Here is an 18279-nt window from a genome sequence, read left to right on the forward strand (position 1 = left end):
TAGGTAGACATTTTGGATTCTTGTGCTTGTGTTATTGAAGAATCAAGCAGTGAAAGGAGATGAAAAAGGAGTGATTCTGAAACTTCAGTGAGCTGCTGCTCCTTTACAGACCCTGCCAGCCTTAAGGGCTCATGGCCAGCTTTGTGGGGCCCAAGCAATTTTTACAGGCTCATGGGCAGGAGGCCCTGATGTTCACAGCAGCTCTGGCTTTGTCCTCTAACCTGACAAATAATGCAGTGCCTGAGTGAAAAAACATTTCTCCACTTAGAAGTGAGGAGCTTTGTGACAGTTGTACATGTACAGAGCATCTTGCTCAGCTCTCATTTTACATCCTATTTCTTTATCTCCTGGTGAAAGCTTTATTTATTATTTAAATGAACAAACTCCAGGGTACAAATTAAAAAAATAAACATCTTATTTGTTTTCATTTGCAAAAAGAGCCTGGTGAGATGCTTCACTTAAAAAAAAAAAGGAAAAAAAATCATATTGTAACATTGCAACTACTTTTTTTAATTAAGGAAGTTAATTCAAAAAAGCAGTTCAGTTGCTCTTTAAGCATGGTTAAAGAACAGTCAATCTTCCCCACATCACATATTCACCGTTGCTTTGATTCCAAGGAAATTTTTTAGTTTGGTTTTAAGAGTTAATGGCTTTCTGGTAACTCTTAGTTAAATATTAATGTAGACATAATAATGCTTATTCCTTAAGTAAACTTCTAAGCAATACATCAAATGAATTATTCCTGCTGAACACTTACTGTCATGTCCCAATCTAGGTAAAAAATTTTAAACCTCAAGTATGACTTTCTGACTGTAGGAGAATGAAAACAATGTTTCTTGATATTTTTTTTCCAATTATGTTTTGGACAAGGACATCCTCTTACTGTTCTTCATTTCTTCAGATGTGTGTGTACCTCACCTAAACCAGGATGTACCCTCATTTTTCAGGTCTCCAGAACCTCCCAAACCTGCTGAAAGTTTGTGTCCATCTCTTTCAGGTTCAGATGAATTGTTGCCTCTCTGTTCCTCCCAGTGAGGCAGTGGCACCAACACTGGAAGCTGCATCCAAACATTGGTGCAGCTTGAAAATTGCGGCACAGGGGTTTTGTGAAGGAGCTCATGGTTCATGCTGTTGGCCAGCACTTCTTTCAATCACCCTGTATTCAATAAGGAGCCTCTGTGGGCTTGCATAGATAAGGCTTCTCTCTCTTCACAATGATGGCAGGACTAGAGTAAAGGTGCTGCCTGTGTGACACACAGCAGTGAACAGCAGGTCCACACAGTAAGAGCTGCAGAGCTAGCAAGTGCTTTATGAATGTTTTGCTGTCCAGGTGCTTTCTGCAAAGGTTTTACCATCTCATCCTCTACTCACTCAAGTCAGTTGCACAGCTGGCAGGTAGGAGCTCCTCCATGTGTTAGAAACAGGGTTATTTAGCCATTTTCTTTGAGTAAATTTAAAACATATCAGAGTAGCTGATTGCACACACCTCTACCCTCATCCATTCTTCATGAAGTTGTAAGGGACTGTTTAAAATAGTGGGCAGTGCTGATGTGTGATATTAAAATATGATTTAGACATATAAAAGAAAACCACTTCATATTCCTCCATGGCCTGCAAAGCTCCTGCTCAAACGTTGATTTCATGATTAATTTATGCCAGCATTATCCTTATATTAGTGATACTAGAAGTGAAATCCTGGCCACAGCTATCAGGTAAAGGAAAAGAATTCAATACATAGTGCATAAATCTTTTTGAATGATCACTATTTCAGGCACAGGCTGACAGCAGCAGGGGCCAGAAGAACCTGTATTTATTTCTTTTTTCTCCAGACATGCATGTTGCCATAGACCAGTTGTGAAGAGTCTGTATTAGTCAACTCTTTAAAATCATTCAGTGCTTAGGGCCGGTGATTTCTTACACACATCCCTGTTTCACCTTTACTGCCAGCAATTTGCTCTGGTGACAGCTCCCCTGGTAGGTACCAGAGAAGGCTTTTGTTGTTTTCTTTGTATGTGTTTTCAGTCTAATGAGAGAGAGATGCATTGTTTAGAGGCCCAAGATATGAACCACTGACATACACAGAGCATGAAAATCCAGTAAGGGGCAGACTGATTTTCAGTAATCAAATAGTTTAAGCACTTTCCAAACATAAGCCTAAGGAAGGCAAGACTTCACAAAAGAAAAATGTTTGGAAATAAGTCTAAATAGGCAATAGAGTTTCTAAAATTCTAAGTTTCAGAAGTATTTGCATGACAAAAAGGACAATGTTTGATCTCAACAATAGACCTTATTGTTACATGATGATAGAGCTACTAAAATATCAGGAACACATGGTCACAAAAAGGCCTCTATAAAACTGACTGCTAAAGTCTTTCCCACATAAGTTACAGCCTAGCTAAGAAAAAAGAAAGGAAAAATAAATCATGAACATAATGAACATTTTTACCTAGAATGCAAAATGTCCATTGGTGCTTCTGATTTCCAAATGTCTCAGGTAATAATGTTCTAGAGGAATATACATTCTACAAGAATATATAATGTTCTAGTAGAATATACAGGTAAAATCAATGCAACACACATTGGCACTCCCCATCTCAGCTAACCAGACATTATATGTCCTTAGAGGTGCCTATATTAGCAGCATGGTAGTAATTTTTGGTTACACTCAGGTATTTCTAGCCTTCCAGTAAGCCTGTTCAAGCTCAATTCCTTGAACCTCTGCTTATCTGGTATTCAAAGTGTTACTGCTGTCTGTCTTGTTGCAATCCTGTTTATAGAACTGTACATTACAGAGAAATTAGGAGCTAAAAACAGCAGGCTAAATTGAGTATTAATAAATGCAAATAAATGCTCACTGGGGAAAAGCCAATTCTCCTATATATACACACTGATGGATATTAAATTATTCAGTAACCTTCAGAATAGCTCTGTGGACAGTTCTGTGGAATGGCAGCTCAGCATTCAGTGGTCCTTCAAAAAATATATTAGGAATATGATGACAAAAATCCAAGCATAATTATGACAACATGTACATTTTTGGTGTGTCTGCATTTTGATCACTGGTTGCAGTGGAACTAGAAAATACAGAGAAAAGCAGTAACAATGAGCACTAATGTGAAGTGCCTTTTGTACAATATGGTATTAAGCTATGGTTTTTCCTCTGGGAATACAGGCAGTACTTGGAAAACATGCTAGAGGTCTGTAAATTCTTGAGTGGCACAGGGAAAACAAATAGGAAAGAGTTGTTCATCTCTTCCCACAATTTAACAGGCAGTAGGTGTTACCTGAAGTTGTTGGGCAGCTGGTTTAGATGACAAAATTAATTTATTTTTCCTACATATTAAGTTGTGGAATTCATTGACATTCATCACGGTAAATCCTATGAATTTAGGAAAAAAAAAAACCAAAAGAAAGGGAAAGCCATTAAGCATATTGATAGAAGCTCTGGTGTTAAAAAAATCCTCAGGAAGGTAGAGTGGGGAAAGAGCACAGTCCAGCCACGTTGTTCTTCCCTTCCTCCTGCAAGGATCCACTGCCAGCACGGCTGGAGAAGAGCCTGTGAGGCACAGCCCTTCAGCACTGCCCTGCCCTCTGTGCACAGACTCACCTCTGCACAGGGAATTGCTCACTTTGGGAGAGACTGATGCTCCCTGCAGGATTTCAGGAGCACCTTAACTGACATTTCATAGATGAAAAAAAAAGAGCTGAGCTTTCACTCCCACTTCATGGGGGCAGCATGAGAGGACTTTTCCTAGCATTGCTGAAAAGGTCATGCTGGTAGTCCAGGTCTTACTTGCAATATGCATTTTTTAAGATCAAAGCCACAAAATCCTTGCCCAGCTTAGACAGCTCCACAGCCACCCAGCAGCAGCAACCATGTGCTCTGGAATTGTCCCCTGCAGCCATTAAGAGACAGAACAGAGCAAGCTCACAAAAGGTGCAGGTGATGGCTGAAGCCCTGCTCTTCTGCAAGGCCAGAGCCCTGGTCAGGCTGTCTCTGATCCCTGGACCTCATTCTTTCCATAGAAAGCCTGTGGCTTGCTCAGACCTTAACCACCAGGGAGAACTGCAGAAACTACAGCTGCAGACTGGAGGACCTTCTGGTGGAATAATTCAGTGACTGGAAGACTTTAATGCATATTGCGTAAGTGAATCAGCTGATCATTTAAATGCAAACCTCTTATTTTCTTAACCCTTCCTCTTCCACACTGACTATCTAAAGAGGAAAGAAGTTGATGATTACAGGAATGTCAGCCATGGGAGCAGGTTTCACCCTGCAAACTCCAAATGGAAGTTCTTGTGTTGGCAGGATCAGTGCTGTGACTAATGGTATGACTGTACAAACAGTGTTTCATGAACTGTCACTTTTTTCTTTATCCTTTAAAAAATGTCAAACTGAAGATGTCTAACAAACATGTAAATAATGCAAACTGAAAACTAAATTATCAACACTTTAAAGCAGCATTAATCTCACAGAACATGTCTGGCATCTTTATGTCCTATGCTGCCATTGGGCAACTAGAAAGATCTATTGAAATAATACTAAAGTACTAGTCCTTGAGGACTACATGACATAATTCTGTAAGTACAAGAAATTACTCAGGAAAGAGAATCTAAGAAGCATGCTAAAATACGAAAATACTTCTAAAAAGACAAGGATACAGGCTGATGACAAACTTTCCTTAGTCAACTTTTTATTAAAATGGAGCTATTTTTACATATTTTAAATACTTTATATCAAAATTACACAATATTTATGAAAACAATTGTATGCAAATGCATAAAAATATGTAAAATCAGAGCTAAGCAATATAAAGCAATATATAGCATGTTTCAAAATGTATTTCAGGACTAGAATACCTGAGTGTGCAATAAGCTGGTTTCCTGCATTTCACTGATTTTAATAGTTAAATTTAATAATGTATCTGATCTCATATAAAGCACTTTGGTTGGGAGAAACTGCATGGAAAAGGCAGAGATCAAGCAGAAATATTTCTCAAGGCCTGTCTTCAGAATCTTCATCCACATGAAGATCCACTGTTTGAGATGCTAGGAAGGACTCCCACGTAGCAAGGCACTGCAAAAACCAAAGACACACATGTGAGTACAGCAGAGAGATTTCTGTGAACTGTTAGCCAAGGAGAAAAAGAATAAAAAAAATAGCAGAATACACACACATTGTCACAAGCTGCTTTTGTAGGATCATGGTAAGAGTAAAATACGGTTTCCTAGGCAGCTCAAAATGCAAAATGTTAACTAACATGCTGAGTGAGCTGTAAAGGTCAATTTTACATAATGACAGGCACACACTGTGAGCACTGTAATTGTATGTTGTAGCATGGAAGATGCTAACATTAATTATGCTCTTCTTTAATCTCTTCCTTTAGTTACAGGCAAAGATCTCTTCCAAACAGAAAGCACATTGTCAGGCACTGTTCCCTTGTAATCTCTGTGGATTCCTAATGTATACCCAATTTTCCTTCCAAGTTAAATTAAACCATTTTTTTTTTTCTAAATAAGGAGAGAATTCATTTTCCCCCAGAGTAATGGGAAAAAAATAGAACCAGAAAGGCAGAGGCTGGGAGTAGGGAAATTGTTATCCTTATAAGTGGTATTTGTCGGCTTATGGAAAAATGTATTTACAATTGTAAAAACTATTTTTTTTATCTGAAGCATCAATTCTGCAGGCAGTAAAATGAAAAAAATCAGAAAACCAACAAAACCCCCCAATTACTTTGGTTCAATTTAGCTTAAATGAGTGTTGGCAGCTTGGCAAGCCATTCTAAATCAGAAATTATTGTTGAGAGCCATGGCAAGGCTGTCACAAGGTAACCTGCAGTGAGTTGATGCTTGTTACCCAAAGCACCAGGTTTCTACTATTTCAAGTCTGTCAGTAGAACAGGACAGACAAATTGCTGCAGTAATTTCCTTCTTCTGATGCTATTGAAAAAAAGCCCTTGAAATGGAAATGTTCTTAAAAATTTTTGACTTATACATTCATACCTATTGTTCTTGACAATGCAGCTGATTTACTACTTCCTCTACACAGTTTTTTTTCCAAGAAGAATCTTTATTATGCACCATAAATAAGTCTATTGAAATTTCCCAGGAAATATATATTAAAACCTGGACAGCACACTCCATTTACCTGAACTTTGAATTAAATCAGTACCCTGAAAACAGTGTTATTTCCTAACTGAAATCCTTTGCCATCAACTATTCAAGCCCAGCTAAGCCCAGCTCATTGAAACACCTTGTATCCATCAGTCATTGCTTAGGAGACATGAAAATCACCCTGCTTGAATTTGCAGCAACCTAACTCCATTAGACATTTCTTGTGAATGACTTCCAAACTCTGCCATGAAATATGGAGATTTAATCATACTACACTGAAGAGCCAGGTCCTGGTATAACTGCATGTCTGTGTGTCAGCAGATGAGTGGGAGGATCTGATAATGTTAAATATAAGCTCGAAGAGAAAAACAAAGAATACACACAGGATGACTGGAGCTGGGGGAATCCATGATGATTCAAGGATACAGAACCAGGGATACCCATAAAGTCAAAGCTGACAAAAGTAACAAGAAAAAGAAAAAAAAGCAGTAGCTTTGTCTCTAAAGACGTAAGAAAGTAGAACAAGTGGGTCTTCAGGAAAATGAGAGCAGTTAAAACCCCAAGCCAACTGAACTAAAAGATCACAAAGAAAAAGCATGAGCTTATTTTTGCACAGGTTTTTTGGCTTTTATCAGGCACGAGAACATTCCTGTTATTCACATTTTGTCCCCTAGACTTTGGATACCATGAATTTACTGCCCCAGTCTTTCTCTTCAGATCTTGGTGACAAAAGCCCCATGTAACTTCTGCTGCTCTTGCACACAAGAACATTATGCTACTGTTCAGAGTGCATCTAAGATCTGAATTACTGTGAAAAGAGAGGACTAACAGGATAAGATTCATGTGGAAATCTGCTTTCTTCATTGACTTTTTGGAGAAATGTTATTTTGAAATTGTACACCAGGGAGAAACAGTGAATATACTGCCAGCCTGAACAGTGAACTACACGTGTTGAAAACTGATTTCTGATTTAAAAGGTCTTTTGACCTTTTTTATAAAGCCTTAAAGTTTGATCATTAGATTCTTCCCTACTTCATGTGACACTGTGGCAGCTGAGTCTATCTGAGAGGCCTGAGCTGGAATGTGGCCTCTTGGTTTTGAAATGTCAGTGAGGCAGCTGCTAGCAATGTGTCTTCACTGTGGCACTCAAACTCATCAACTTGTGTTTGTTAGAGCCCAGCCTGGATCACCATCCTAGAAAGCTGCAAGGCACAGCTGTTTTTCTAAGCTTTTTCTAGCTGTGGTACAAGGAAACATCACTTTTTCTTGAAGAGTCTTTCATTGGCAATGACAGATTTTTTTTCTGAACTACAGTTTGATTGAATTACCACATAAGTCCAAGTTTTGTTATTCCATAATTTCAGTGATGTGAATTAAGATACATGTATCAGCATTGGCTGCAATGTAAAAATTGCTTTGTGTTATCTTTGCAACACTGAGCCAAGCTGCACATGTTAAAATGCAATCATAATACATTGCTTGACCAAACAGATATGATCTACTGAAGTCTGTCAAGACAAAGATGCAAAGCATTTTTTTCACACAAGTTATTCAGCTTATAATTTATCCCTCTTTTTATAACCAAAACAAATTTTTCAAAATGTAAGAGCAATGATGGCTCATTTCACTGTCAGACATCACAGTGCTCCTACAGCTGACAAATTTTATAATTAACCACACCAAAACAAATCTAGGTCCCTGTGCCTTAGGCTCAAGCTTTTCACATTGTGAAGCATGAACTGCATAAACGACATTTTGTTAGTGATGTATACTTCAACATTATTACCAAATGATTTTACTCCATTCTCCTGGGAGATTGAAAATGTAGATCAAAATAGAGGATCAGCCAGTTTTCACAAAGAAGACAGAAATGAAAAAAAACCCCAGAACATCTAAACTGAGGAAATTAAATGCGTTTGCACAGGATTGAAATTCATAATCCAATTACTCGTAAAAGCCCAATGGAAAACATAAAAAAGCCTAAATACACAAAATGAAATAGCAAGAACTTCAATAAGGCTACTTTACCTAAAATATTCTGATTACTACTGGAGAACACATATCTATTCTGCAACATCATTCTTAGAAAAAGCAGCAAAAAGTTTTTCATATAGTATAATTGCATTTATAATGAAAAAGGAGATACAAAAATTGAACATGTAGTAAGGATGCTAGCAGAAGCAGTGTGTCACATGCCATGTGTGTTTCTGTTCCAGTTCCAAGTTATCTGTGGCTGATACCTTAAAAATAGCAATTATGATGGAATTTTTTGAAGTAGAATCTGACAATGAAGTCTTGTTTGTGTCTAAAAGTATTTTCATGATTTCTGTGTCCAGGGGAACAAAAACTAGACTGCACAGAAATAGCAATTCTCACTCCAAAAAAATCTTCCTGAAATTATTTTAAGAAAAGTTTAAAGGCTGAAGTGAATGAGGGTTCAAAGATGGATCTGTCTTTGAAGCAACAGGGACAAACAGATGAGGGAGGCTTTTGAAAATCTCATGAAGTTTGGTAGCTGAACTCCCAGGCATGGCTAAGGTAGGATGTGATCAACATGCAGGAGCAGCCAACTTCCTGCTACACGACCAAATGACTGCTTAAATGCATCACTACAGAGCCCTATAGGGCAAATAAAAAATCTCATCTATTTTTCTATACCTTTTGCAAGACTGAGAGGTACATAAGGGCTTTGGAGTTAGAGGGAAGTTGCTGTAATGGGGAACAAGTACTGCTTTGCCCTAATGAATTTTTTGGATCAATTCATGTCTGTAGAAAAAATTGTGCTTGAAACACGAAGAAAATCAGGAAATTATTTTTTTGAAAAATAGTAAGGTGTGCCAATACCAACATGAATCTGACTATATCAAAGGTAACATTATCTGATTAAGATGCAAGGGTTTAATAGGATTAATTTCCCATGCAATAAGTAAAATCAAATGCTATGCTTTAAAACAAAGGTTCATCCATGCTCAAGAAAAAACACATTCTTTTAATGCCAAAACTAACTATCATCCCAGATTAGGAAAAAACACCAATCTGTCTGCATTTCCTGGAGTACCCAACAAGCAGTGGAAACCCAAACTCTGGTATATTTGCTGGATTTGCAATCTATAACTAGTTCTTCGGGTTGGGCTGTAACCTAGCCACTTATTCTGGTGGTTTTCCTAAAAAGATTAGGTTGCCAAAATTCATTGGCTGCATATGTACTATCTATACTAAACACATGAGAAAAAATGAAAAATTTAGCATATGTTGAACTGCTTCTATTCTTTGAAGCCAGAGTTCAACAGTGCCTGGTTTGGTTCTGCTAGTCTGCAGCAGCAACACTTCAAACCTGCCAGCTAATAACACTGCCAGCACCACCACTAACTCTGTATCCTGCTTTGGATTTAGTGATGCTGCATCCTTAGAATATCTATTTCTAAATTTATGAAAATATTCATGGTGACACTCAGTTTCTCAGATGAAAGCTCCACCCTGTGGATAGTTTGTGATTCCAGCTGTTTGGCAGATACCTCTTCTGGACTAAGCTGTCAGACAATGGTGTCATGCCTAAGGCCTCATGAAAAGGAACAAAATAAATGGTATGGTGTTAACACCTGCTGAATCAATGTTATTTACTTCAGAAATAGAAGTAAATTAATGAACTTTTAAAAACGAAAACCTTTTCATTTTGTTTCAGAAAGTCCTCCTTATTCTAGCAATGCATTTACTGTCATTGTAAGTACAATATTATTTTGGATTTAAGACTTTGTGGAATACAGAGAGACTTAAGGATGTTTTCAACTCTTTTCCAGAGAAAAGGAAGTACAGAACTGTATGAAGCACTGAGACCAGCTACAGGAATACCAAATGATTGGTCAGTCATGATAATTCTTGGCTCCTAAATGATTTTAAATATATTATAACAAAGCTTGCACATTATCAATTGAAAGCTTTCATTTTCACAGGCCTGCACAGGAGCACCCTGTAAATCTGCAACACTGGGATTTTATTCACGTCTTTGTTACCACAGCATTGAGAGACACAAAACAGCTGTGGAAACAAAGGAACACTTCTTATTCAAGTTTAATAAATGCAGATAGCCAGTGAACTGGAAGACTACAGGAATAACTTCTAAATTGTAAATCTGGAGAAACATAATTACAGGTAACACTTTGGAGTAACATTTAATTCATGTGAACATTAATTCAGCTTAAGGAAGAGATACTCTTTTATGCTAGCTAAGTGATGCTTGGCAAGTTGACAGCAGAATCCTTAGGAGGCAACTACAATTAAGGTAAAACCCAAACAAATGTAAGGTCATATTCTCTGCCCATTGTGACAAAGATGAAATAACATTTTGGAAATTCTAGTGTACTTTGACATGCTGCTGTGTTGTGTTTGACCACACTGGCTTGGGTTTATAGTTTTGAAGGGCTGCATTCTCTACTGCAGCAGCCATCAGAAAATACAAGATGCCTGTCTCTCAGTACTTTGTGGTTCCCAAAATTTAAGGGCTGCAGAGAATGACTATGAACAGAAATGACTCCTGCTTTGGTTGTGTGCCTGGGAAATGCAGTCAGCAAGGGGAGTAATGAGAAGCACAGTGAAATGCTGCTGTAGAGAAGAGAATGGGACACTGCTTGTGGAGAGGCACAGATAGTTTAACTGAGGGGTGGGGGAAGTTGTGGAAAGGATGAGAAGCAGGTAGTGACTAAGTTAGAAAGCAGGAGATGATTCCTTATAGGAGCTGGACAGAAGAACTGGGTGACTGAATCACAGTCGTAGCATCCATGGGGCCTGGGAAAATGCACAGATCATGCTTTGGGGAAGAGAAAAGGCAGGAAATAACATGAGGGATGTTACAGCAAGAAAAGGCTTAGTAAGCATCAAATGGTGCATCAAAAGTCTGAATGAGTAACTTCAGACATGTGAAAGAATGCTAATGAAGCGAGTAATAACTGAACAAGTGAAAAACACTGTTAAGAGACAGTGCAAGAGTTTGTGCATGAGTGTAATGACTCAGACTCAAACTATTACATTTAAGGTTGGATTCTCTTTCCTACTGAAAGCATAAAAATAATATTCTGCTTCTCAGGTTTCTGAGACTCTCTTCCTGAAGTTTCACTTCCAAACAGCAGGAGCAGATGCCAGAGCTGTTTTTCCTGCTGCTTTCTGAAGTACACTCTTGTAGTTTGAGATACTCAGGCCTCTGACAGTAATCACTTCTCTAATAATTAACCATCACCCTTAACCACGGGTCTTAAATAAACAAATTTTAGGTGAAAATTCCCAATCAAAATATTAACTTTATCAAGTTCTTTTGAATATCATGATTAGATAATGATTTTCTGATAAAACAGAAAGGAGTTGGTAAGCTCTTACTTTTCAAACAAGGAGTGATAGAGTTAGCACAATGTTACTTATTCTTGTAACTGCTGTAGTAAGATAAGGTGTTTTTTCTAAAATGTAGATCTACAAAGACGTAACAGCAAAACCATTTAATGAAGATTTCATTATTCAAGAAAAGCACCAACAAAAGATTGTGCCTCAGTATAAACCAACTTCTTTGGTACTTCAGAGGCTATTTAAGAACCTCTGGCAGTTGCAGAGACAGCTGAACAATTTTCTACAGTTTGTGGTTTAGAGCAGTAATTTAATGTACAATATGTGCTTTGCTGCTCTGGATTAAACTTCTAATTCAGCAAAAAGCATTTCTAGACAGGAAAAAGAACCAAATAATTATTTTTATATTTTAGCTAATCATTCTCAAAGAAAATATTCTAATATATTCAGCATTGTTTTAACATACATATTGCTGCTATAGAAGTCAGAGACCATCAATAAATGAAGACAATGTTAGAGGAAGCCAAAAGCTTGCTGCCTGATTTCTGAAAATATTTTGATCTTAATATGTAACAACAGATTGTCAATGTCCATGCATCTCACAGACTGCATGTTAATTAATTAGACTTGATGATCAAGAGCTCTGTCTTTTCAATTATGTTTTAACAAAATGATTTGTAAAATCAGAGCACTGCCATTGGCTAATGTGCAATCCATAAAAGGCTCAGACTACAGGACTGAAGTTACACATACCAAAATATATCTGTGAAAATGACTAATTTATGATTAATAGATGGCTCAGTGCATTCCATTTCTTTCCCAAAAGTAAGGAGAAATTATTTTAAAAACTTCAAGACATCTGGGATATTTTCAAAATGCGCATTTCAATCAACATGGTGTTCCCCATGAGGAAACTTCACAGAACACTTAATGTATTTTGTTATATGTTTTCAAATTCTCCTTCCTAGCATATATTCTTGGAAATTCTTACCAAGAATATTACCTGAGGCATTTGAGCTGAAAATAAAAATCTGATGGAATCACACTTAAATGTTTTCCTCATACAGATCTGAGCCTTCCAGAGGGCTTCTTCATGCTCTCACAGCAAAATGTTTCCAAACTGAAATATAGCAGCTGACACTGAACCAAAAATCATGTTCCAAGTTGTTGTGGTTAGTAAAACAAGAGTGCCCTCTGTCGATGAGGAACTCAGGATCAACGACTTGGGCACAATAAAATATCATCTGCTTAAAATCTGTCAAATTAAGCATAACTGCCCCACTATTCCCACAGAAACTGATTCCAAAGTTACCAAATATTTGAACTATAGAAAAATTCCTCTTTACAAAGAACCCATGGACTTCTTCTCTGAAATAATGAAAAAATAACTTTTTTGTGAGAAAGAGTTTTACCTCTTCATAGTAACGGAGATTATTCTCAGCCACATTTGTGAATGTTGATCTCATATCCCACTGCATGTTCTGCTTCCATCTGTCCCAGTCCGCTTTCAGAGCATTATTGGCACGTTCAACTTTGTCTTCAAGTTTCCCAATCTCTTCTGAGAACTAAATATTAATTTTAAACATTGAAAAATATTAGGAAAATCACCATGTCCAAAATTATTCAAATCAATTGACTGTAGTGGAGACGAAGAGAACTGCGGAACCAAGGTTGGTATTTAACTTAGCAAAAAAAGTCTTTCCCCAAGGATAAATTTAAAATTAATTCTTAATTAATAACTCACTGCAATTTCTGAAATATTAATAACAGAAGATATAGACCAGAATGAAAGAGTTCCTGGAGATATATTTTTTCACTGAGAGAATAACAGACTCTGGCACCTCTTCACTAGCACTTGACATTAATGCATCAAAAAAGAAATATATAGAGGACTTTACTGAAGCAGAATCAATTGTACAAATTAGATTTGGCAAGGAAAACTGAGAAAATCCTGTCAGAATCTTTGATAACAGGAGAAAACAGAATGGGGAAAAGACAGCAGAAATCAAAATCACAAACTTTCTGATTTCTTGCCTGTCACATTACCATCTTTTCTTGCAGAACTGTGTGTGACCATATGAGGGAAAAAGAAATACAGAAGCAGAGAAAGAAATTAAATGAAAGGACTTCTACAGAGAAAAAACTCCTTCACAGCAATCCAGGACCCAAAACTTTGAGAGCTACTCTACAGACATTACTTGCTTCTAATTCCTGTGGATGCTCAAGCTGACTTGCCAGCTAATGGGAGTAAGTGGACAGCAGCTCTCTCTTTAATGAGTTTTTCTGCTCTTCTCAGTAATTTGGTTACCTATTGTCATTTACTCATCAGCTGTGTCTGTTCTGGCTGGCAACAGGTCACAGAACATCTCCTGTCACATCTCCTGTCACATCTCCTGTCACATCTCCTGTCACATCTCCTGTGGCTGCAGTGCAAAATCCCCTGCTGGGACTGCAGAGCCACTGTCTGCAGCAGGAGGGAATGCAGGCACAAACACCACCAAAATAAGGAACATCAAAAGCAGGAAAACTTAATTCCTTGGATTACTTCCATTGCAACTCAGGTTCCATACATTTCTTCTTCATCCTTATGTTCTGCCATAAAGCAAATAATTTCCTCCTTATACCACACCTGTGTGAAGTTGGATAGCTATTTTACTTTCTGCAGAGCTGGTGTTTTCATTGATAGGAAGTTCAGGATTCCAGGCCTAGCTTCCAGGATTTTAAAGGAATGCTTATGCTCCTGGTAGAACACAGAAACATCAGAACTCAGAGCAAGACATGGAAAGTCTGGGTGCAGAGCCTCCAGCTTGGACCATGCAGGTGCAGGGGAGAACAGTGATCGAGTGCAACAGCAGTGATGCTGCCATCAGACACAAACTGAATCATCAAACACTGCCTGAAAGGGTCACAGAACCTGAATCCCATTTAGCTCTTGAAGAAGCCAAGAACTCCTTAGCTAGTAAAACTGAAAATTTAATCTGAATCGATGTTATCCACAGTCAATAACAAACATTTTTAGTTCGATTTGATTTCCACACTGATTTTCTTTGCACACTTCTAGGTTAATGACATACTGGTTATTAATGAGGAACAAAATGAAAAAAAAATATTTCTACTTTACTGAAAAGCCCAAGTTCAGTTATCTGGCCAAACCACTAATCAAGCTACAGACAAGAATAATTTCAACTATTAACACTGCATTCAAAATGAAAAGGCTAATCCAAAGCTTAAATGGGGGGGGATTACCTTTAAAGGAATTACAGACAACTGGATTTGGTATTTTGACCATGTTCCATGCTAATTGCCTTTCCTTCAAATACCAAAAAATGAATGTGCACAGAATACTGGAAATGATGACATTTTAAAGATGATTTAGAGCAGGAAAGGCAGTTGAATCCATTCTCTGCTTTTGCTAAAAAAAAAAAAAAGTTGCTATGTAGGAATACACTAGTCTACACACATAAAGAACTTCTCTGACTTAGAAGTCCTGGTTGCAGCAGCTTCCCCTTACCTCTGTCTTTACAACTTTATAACTTTAAGTTATTTTACAGTTTGTTTTTGTCTAGCTTTTTCTAGGAACTACAAACTTCTTCCATACTGTAGTCAGAACATGATATGGACATCCATCTGCCTGGATATGCAGTTTAAACATCCCACTCTAAAGCCCCAAAGAAACCACATGTTGTATTAAGCAGGGGTTGGACTTACGGTCTAAAGCCAGGATTATGCCACATGTCACCATGTTCAAAGTCTACTTCTTCAAAACTGAAAAAGCCCACCAATGCTACTCTCTTTAGCTGCCATGACAGCAGAAATTGAAGAAGAATGGCTTGGAGTTAACCAAAAACATGTAGTTTTTGTTAAGTCCAAACCAAACCACACCTAGTGTGTTCCTCATTTACAAGGTGTAAATTGTTACAATTGATCCTGCAAATTAAACAGGATTCTGAATCCATTTTCTTACATGGATCTCACTGAGGCAGCCAGTGTGAGAAATGAAATCTCCCCCCAGTGATGGCCAGAGGCCAGCACAGCACTAATCAGCCATGGGACCAGAGCTCAGGAAGGTGGGAGGCAGGCATTGCTAGGGCAGGGTGCTGCCAGACGTGGACTGTGTGACTGTAGCCAAGGAGACATGGCCCAATAGCCAAATTACATGGTGACAGTATTTTACACAATCTCACTAAGCAAAATAGCACAAATTTCTACCTGCTATGTGAATTAATCCTACAGCTTGGTGATACTAACCCCTTTTTAGCCTGGACTTAAAACACAAAATATATTCAGAATGTAATAGATTCTGAATAGAAATGCTGATTTCATCTCTTTACTACTCAGTTTCAAGCCTGAACACTAGAATCCTTAAGTTGGCATTTCATGCTTATCTTGCTCTGTCAGAGCACATTAATACCAACCTTTTTTTCAGAATTATTATCAGCCCTAGTGGCAAGACTAAAACCGTTAAAAATGCCCAAACCATAGAGGGATGCAGCAGCATTGTTGTGTGAAATCTGGATGGACTGAGGGAACCATGGAGCAGCATATTCTACTATCTTTTCAGCCACATCTCTGGAGGTAAGAAATGTCTAGTTAAGCAGAGGGGTACCAAAGTCAGGCCCAATCTCTGTCAGAGCCTGCATCCAAAATCACAGTCTTCAAACCATCCATACCCTGAATAACAGCCTCCTTTGTGGACCAAATTTTGGAGTAGAAACCAAGGTTCTGGCTTTTGTAGAAGCACCAGAAGCAGCTGATTTCTAACACAGCTCAAGAAAACATTTTTTTCCCAGCTGATTAGACTAATGTCCCATAAGGTTTAATTTGCAATTTCAGCCTATTTCATCTGCACTGACCTTAGGGATGTTTTACATTCTTCTGCTGTACAACCTTGTGTTTGTTAAATCATTTAATGTTTGCCACGACCAATGCTAAATATCTCACAGCCTTTTATCAGCTCTAATGACAGTCTGAGACTCCTTATCTGTGGTGGAAATGTACTTCAAATGAGATTAGGGTTCATGCCACTCATTGTCAGCAAAATTTCTGGCTACTAGATTGCACTGACAAGTTCAATCTGACATCTATGAGATCATTAGAAACTACAGGAGTTCTGCTTAGGAATAGATATGTGCAAATATACCCAAACTTGGTGTCTGAGACCTGTTCCAACAATATACCTGTTTTATGACCACCTTTATAAGAAATAAGTCTGGTTAGAAGTGGTAGAAAAATATTTCAACACATAATAAAAATGAAAACATAGTAAAAAATTGACCAAGAAAATAGTTAAGTCACTTGAACGGTTAAAAATAGCAGTACACCATTCTTTGTTGCCAAACTATCCTTACTAGAAAAAGGCTTCAGCTTCTAATTAAGAAAAAGTCTTCAGGATACAGCTGCCACTCAATTAGAGAACACAGGATTTTATTATCAGATTAGACTAACAGACATCTGTTTTACTGCTCTTCTGAGACTGCAAGAAGAACCAGACTCTCAAAAACAGGATTCTCTGAAATTAGTAAGAAATAGAGGGGTTGGAAAGATAAAGCAAAGATCTGAACACCTGGGGAATCAGAGTGTCCAAAGCCTTTACCAAACTGTAAATGCAGATATGAGAACATGTACACAGTGAAAATAGTAAGTTTGGGCAAACTGATTTCAAAATCCTCCTGGAAGCATGTACAAACATCTCATGATGGAGTAAACCATTGCCAATATCAAATCAACATGGTATGATCAGTACTGTGGTAAAAATATCCCTTTTTTATTTGTAACAGTTCAGGAAAAGGAAGAGCATGCACACTGTCTGAGAGCTCCATCAGATTATAACAGGAAAAGCATCTTGAAAAGATAGCACGTCCTGTTAGGTTGTGGTGTCTTTTCTGCAGTAAACAACAACGAGTCTGGCTGCTAAACAAGCTGTATGGAGCTGAATTCATCTCTGAATGCACCTGCCATGGTTACCCAACTCCCAGCATAGGGGGCATGGGGGCTTCTGCAGCTCACCATCCTCTGAGCATTTTATAAGAGCTTCAGGCTTTAAACAAATTACAGAACACAAAATTTCTGCTTCAGGAAAAAAAAACCCAAAACAGAGATATTTACTTAATGTCCCACTGCAGTACACAGAGGCAAATTGTTATATAATATACCATAGCCATTGTAGATATCAGAGTTCAGCAATATATTCTTCTTATTCATCTCAGTGCCAAAAAAATCAAATGAAAATATGCATTTCAAGTGCCAAAAACTATCTAAACAGCTCATCTTTACATGGAAACTAATTAGAACAAGCCCAATAAAAAGCATCTGAAATGTTAAATATCTTTGAAGTACTAAAATGGTATTAGTCATTTTTACGCATTATTTACACTGTATAACATTTGGTGTTAATACTGTGCTAAAAGGAAATTATTTAGACTGGAGAGTTTAACAATCAAAAATTTTTAAAATGGCAATTCTCATCCCAGAGGTTGTTTTTAATTGGCTGCTGAGCCTTGCTGCTGGTTTGGGGATGCCTGCCTCCATGGGGTACCAGTTAGAGTCTGACTTCACTGGAATGAATGAAAGTTTCATAATGGAAGCAAAAAAATATATCCCTGGGCCCAACTGGAAAAAACAGAAACCTGTAAGAACAGAATGCAGAACATTTTGCTTTAAATAAGTTTAATGAACAGTTTTGCTGATTGTAATCTCCTCCTCTACCTCTCCTACATCACTGAAGCAGCAGCTACGAGAGCACTGCAGCAACTTTCTTTTAACTGTCTGCTGTTACTTTCTTTTAACTCCAAGTGTGGGATATAAAAGCTAAAAATAAGCTGTGGTCCAGTGTGTGTT

At 37.8% G+C, this 18279-nt stretch overlaps 1 protein-coding gene and 1 long non-coding RNA gene across 2 annotated transcripts in view; one reads left to right on the top strand and one right to left on the bottom strand.

The window, feature by feature from the left end:
* Positions 1-4674: 4674 nt before the first annotated feature.
* SNX7 (sorting nexin 7) overlaps positions 4675-18279 on the bottom strand; it is a 30152-nt gene continuing 16547 nt past the window's right edge. Inside the window, exons 8-9 of the mRNA XM_054638695.2 lie at positions 12855-13007; positions 4675-5077 (exon numbers count right to left, since the gene is read on the bottom strand). Coding sequence (XP_054494670.1) covers positions 4997-5077; positions 12855-13007 — 234 coding nt within the window. The 3' untranslated portion in view covers positions 4675-4996. The remainder of the gene's footprint in view (positions 5078-12854; positions 13008-18279) is intronic.
* On the top strand, positions 10072-16014 carry LOC143694644 (uncharacterized). The gene is made up of 3 exons (XR_013183261.1): positions 10072-10263; positions 13504-13689; positions 15869-16014. It is a non-coding gene; the product is annotated as an uncharacterized LOC143694644 (long non-coding RNA).

This window comes from Agelaius phoeniceus, chromosome 8 (assembly GCF_051311805.1).
Source record: "Agelaius phoeniceus isolate bAgePho1 chromosome 8, bAgePho1.hap1, whole genome shotgun sequence".
In the NCBI taxonomy this organism is placed as follows: Eukaryota; Metazoa; Chordata; class Aves; order Passeriformes; family Icteridae; genus Agelaius; species Agelaius phoeniceus.